This window comes from Otolemur garnettii, unplaced genomic scaffold (assembly GCF_000181295.1).
Source record: "Otolemur garnettii isolate 467f Iridium unplaced genomic scaffold, OtoGar3 scaffold00011, whole genome shotgun sequence".
Taxonomy (NCBI): Eukaryota; Metazoa; Chordata; class Mammalia; order Primates; family Galagidae; genus Otolemur; species Otolemur garnettii.
In genome coordinates, this window is record NW_003852406.1 from 23108949 (window position 1) to 23114099 (window position 5151).

Genomic DNA, 5151 nt, shown 5'->3' on the forward strand with positions numbered 1-5151 from the left:
CCGGGGCTGGGTTTGAACCCACCACCTCCGGTATATAGGGCAGGCGCCCTACGCCTTGAGCCACAGGCACCGCCCTCCATCTTTTTTTTTTTTTTTAATGGAATTTAAAAGTCTAGTTCCTCCACAATGTCCACAAGTGAAACAATCCTACATATAGTTTGGTGGCGAGAAAGGCACAATTCTGAATTAACTCAAAAGCAGAAGCAGATTAACTAATATTCTCATAAAAAGTACATATAATCCTTTGGTAAAAATCTGTGTAAAATTATAAAGGTCCATTTTAATTACTCCAACTAAGAACTGATCTGTTTGCGCATTACATCTCCTTTACATTTGTCTCTTCGAGACTTTTAAAATATTTTAGTACCATAGAATTTTTATGACATCGCCATTCTTCCAGCCTGCCAAATTTATCTAAATCACAACATCTGCGGTCAGGCTGTTTCTCAAGATTTCTGTTCTCCTGCCAGGTAAAAAAGGCCTTAACTACTCCTTAGTGTGCATATTGAGGCCGGGCTGCAGATCTGCCCCGAAGGGCTGCCCTACACAGATCTGCCCCACAGGTGAGATTTACTGGGCCCAACATAGCCACTACCATCCCGACTTCACGATCCCCGGGTCACCACCCGTGCGGAGCTTTGTCTTTACAATTACGCCAATTCCCTTGGCTTCACTCAAAAATCAAACTTTCCCAGTGACAGCGACAGGGGCCAGCAGATCGGGTCCACCCAGCTCAGCAGGGCTCAACGCTGAGTCTCGGACGCGAGGAAGGTCCGGAGTCCGGGTGGGGAGGTGCCGGGTGCGCAGCCTTGCCCACCTGGACTGTCGGGCGCGAATCCCAAACCCCGGGGATGCAGGGGCCCCCAGCGTCCGGCCCCGCGGAGCCTGACCCATGCGGCGTGGGAAGCCGCACAAACGCCGGGAGAAGACGGGGGCGAGGGGGTCACCCGGGCAGGGCTGGGCGGAGGGATAACCCAGGAATGCCGGCTTTAGCAGGGAGCGAGAAGCCCCGCGGCACTGGGCTTTCTTCCAGCACTTCAGAGACTTGGGAGTGAGGGGTGGGGAAATGACCCAAGGTGGCTCGGGTGCGGAGGAGGGAAGGGTCTCCCGGCTGACGCGGAGCCCCGGCCCGAGGAAGAAGTTGCCAGGGCCGCGAGAGCAGGTCGGGCTGAGGGCCAGCGGAGGAGGGCTGCGCGGCTTGCGCGAGGGGAGCGCGGGGAAGCCCGGGACGCGGGACTCACCGCGCTGGCCGCGGCGGCGCCGGACGACGCGGGGCTGGGCGCGTCCTGCCTCCTCAGGCGGGACTTGAGGCTCTTCATGGCCAACTCTCCGCCGTCTCGCTTCCAATCGGAGCGACCCGCCTACCCCGCGCGCGAACCCTCAAGTTGAGGGTTGCTAGCCGGGAGGAGGAGAAAAAGGAGGCTGCGGCGGCGGCGGAGGCGGCGCGACAGTACCGGCCCCACCTGCCACCTGGGGGCCCCAGCTCTGGACGGCTGGGGTCTGTGGCCGGGCTCCTCTCCTCCAGCCAATCATACTGCAGTCCTGACGGGGGTGGACCGGCTACAGCCAATCGGAATCCGGGAAGGGGGCGGGACTTCCCTTTTAAACTTAATAACACCCTTCCTCTCACCGCTGTAGGAAAAGTTTAGGAACTTTAGTTAGTGGAGCGGCTCGGGTGCGTGGCTAGCGGTGTGAAGAGGCGCGAGGGATCGGCTCTGGCGCCTGCCCACCTGGCTGATAGAACGTAAGGTCTAGAAAGCGCTGGATCTAGCCTAGCCCGTTTTCATCTTCCCAAACTCCACTCGCCTCCTCTTCCCACCCACGTGCTCTTTATCAAATTAAGTTTCCTTTCATCCGGTCCCAGAAATGACTCTGGGTTCCCTGCACACATGGCCAGCTTTCAGGAGCAGCACCGCTTGCGTCCCCTGATGTTTTGCTACCAAATCCCAGTACCTGGAAACAACCATACACATCAAAAGTTACCAGCAGCTTCTGAAGAAATAAGGTGCTGGTTGTACAGGAGGACATGCAGTTAAGAAACAGATTTTGAAAGACGTTGGAGTAAGTCAGAGCTCATGTTAGATACTCAATTATTTGTTAAGTGCAGAGATGGAATGGGAGTAGGGAGAATGGTGTCATCAATAACCAGTAATATAAGAAGTGAAAAAGATAGACTTTAAAAATAATGGATTTTGTTTCCTGTAGAAATCCATTACAGATAAAAGTATATGATGAAATTAAAATCATTCGGTACAGAAATCTGGTTTGATGAAAATCATTTAAGAGAAAGGTGATGAAAGAGATTATTCAGCAATACCCAGTAATTTGCAGTTAATCTGACATTTTCAAAAATCTTCCTAGGAGCCAGTTTTTCCTAGCAAATGTTTGTTATAGCATGCATCCATTTGAAAAGACAAACAGTCCACGTTTCTGACTAACAAAGGACTTTTTGTCTGAAAGGTCAGTTACTTTAGAGTTTTCTTAGAGTACCTTCAGGTATTAAAATGCTGTAAGAAAGTTCAGAATTTTCTTAAAGAGATAGCATTCAAAGACTATGTTAACCCTAAACAAAAAGTAAATAAAAGCTATCTGAAAATATTACTAAAATTTTATCTGGATTAGATCTTTGGAAGGAAATTTTCTTTGACCCCACCCCCTTCTTTGAGATCCACAGCCATTTAATTTTTGTTGGCTCTATATCTATAAATATAGAGTGTTTGTGTAGGGTCAGTTATTCTCTGTCCTCACTGCTGCTGCAGAGCAAAAATTATCTCATATCTGGATATTTTCAAAGTCTCCCAACCTCCAGTTTCCCATCACTAACACATTTTAATCATCATCAAAAAATCTTACAAAATATTCCTTGCTTGCTCTGAAACTTTCAGCAGCTAACAAAGTCTAACTCCTCTACTTGGCATTTAAGGCCCTAAAACAGTCTGGACCCTGTTCTCCAGCTGGTACTCCAAGCAAATTACTCTTCAACCCATTCTTAAGCATAGGTTACATCTTTTGATTTCCACATCTTTAAGCATGCTGAAACTTCCTCCAATAATTTTCTCTACATCTCCACTCATCTAACAAAATTCTTCTCCATCAAGAATAATTGCAAGGGGACACATGGAGTATTACACTATTCTCTCTGGATGGTCGTTACATTAATTATGTTACATTATTCTCTCTGGTGGTCGTTACCCTAGTGTTTCCAGATTGTGAGAATTCAATGACTTGTACTCTATGCAACACCCACTCTTTTATGTGTGTGTTATACTTTAACAAAAAGATTTTTTTAAGTGTGTGTTCTTTCAAAGTGCCTTCCTCTGTAACAGAACTTTACCTGATCAAATAACAGGAAGTGATCCCTCCTTCGTCTGAATAGTTAAAAGTAACCAACCCTCAGGGCTGTGCCGGTGGCTCAGTGAGTAGGACACTGGCCCCATACTGAGGGTAGTGGGTTCAAACCTGGCCCAGGCCTGCCAAACAACAATGACAACTACAAAAAAAAAAAATAGCTAGGTGTTGTGTAGGGGGGCCTGTAGTCCCAGCTGCTCAGGAGGCTGAGGCAGGAGAATCCCCTAAGCCCAGGAGCTGGAGGTTGCTGTGAGCTGTGATGCTATGGCACTCTACCGAGGGCAAGAAAGTGAGACTCTATCTCTTAAAAAAAAAAAAAAAAAGTAACCAACCCTCTCATGTAACATATGATCTGAACAAAACTTATTTCACTACTAAACTTCAAACTCCTTAAAATCAGGGAATAACTGACATATATTTGAATTCCCTCTGATGCTCAGCATGTTATAGGTATTCAATAAGTATTCCTGAATGGATTGATGCACCTTTTTGTTATTATATGAATTATGGTTATTTGTTCAGTGTATGCATATGACACAGGATTAGGACTCCCCCTGGTATTGTGAATACAGAGGTATTCTACCTACAGAGGTATTCACAGTACCAGGGGGAGTCCCAATCCTGTGTCACTGCTGGATGCTGCTCACACACCTGTACTTCAATCAACTCCTTTGTTCTGGACTTAAGATAAGCACCCATTTACCATCGAGTTTTCTGACTGAATCTTAAATTATAATGCCTTGCAGTAACACTGTTTCCTCTAGGTAATTGGCTGTTGAGTTATTAATTGCCGCCTTGTGTTGTACTGGCAACCTCGTGTTGTACTGGGTGTTGCCTTTAACACCCAACTTATTGTAGCCCTGGCTTCTTTTCAGATGTTATTGGACAAAGCAAAGGAAACAGACAGAGCCACAAGTATAGCTTGCATCAGGTTCCAAAAATGTTGGACAAGTTATTTTTATGAACTGTCTGCATGATGTCCCCATGGTGTCTGTGTTCAGTGGCCTTTGTAGATTTTTCCAGCCTAGAAACTTGATAGCTGATGTCTGCTTATTCCAATTTGAGAGCAGCTAAGTAAATAGCACTGGTTTGAATATTCAGTAAAGCTTTTTTATATTGATCTGAAACCGTTCTATATGAACTAACATCACTGTTATTAGCATTTGGCCAGACTGGTTTTGTTTTGGTTTGGTTAACCATTCACTATCACTATTATTTATTTGTATCTGCCCTTCAGAGCAAAAGGCACTTAACATACTTAAATGAACGTCTACATTTTACCATACTGAATTTACAGAAAATGCTTTTTGTGTTTTGCTTTTTTTTTTTTTAAGGTACTTGCAACCAGGAAGGGTAATGCATTTTTTAAAAATTATTTTAGGCTGGGCACAATAGCTCACTCCTATAATCCTAGCATTCTGGGAGGCTGAGGCAGGTAGATTGCTTGAGCTCAGGAGTTCCAGACCAGCCTGAGCCAGAGCAAGAAGACCTTGTCTCTAAAAATAGCTGGGTATTGTGGCAGGTGCCTGTGGTCCTAGCTACTCCAGAGGCTAAGGTAAGAGAATCACTTGAGCCCAAGAGTTTGAGGTTGCTCTAAGCTATGATGCCATGGTGCTCCACTAAGGGTGACAAAGTGAGACTGTCTCAAAAATAAATAAATAAATAAAATATTTTAATAGATTTTTACTTGCACATGGTAAAGGAATCTCAAGTAAAACAAAGGGAGCAAGTTAGTCTCCTTACCACCTCTGTCCCTTTGATCCCTGCTGTCAAATAGCTTGGGTTCTAGTTTAGGGAACAAAG

General features: G+C 45.7%; 1 protein-coding gene across 1 annotated transcript in view; it reads right to left on the reverse strand.

Annotated features, from left to right (window-relative positions):
* UACA (uveal autoantigen with coiled-coil domains and ankyrin repeats) overlaps positions 1-1340 on the reverse strand; it is an 87368-nt gene extending 86028 nt beyond the window's left edge. The window contains exon 1 of the mRNA XM_012801973.2: positions 1242-1340. Coding sequence (XP_012657427.1) covers positions 1242-1319 — 78 coding nt within the window. The 5' untranslated portion in view covers positions 1320-1340. The remainder of the gene's footprint in view (positions 1-1241) is intronic.
* Between the last annotated feature and the right edge of the window lie 3811 nt (positions 1341-5151).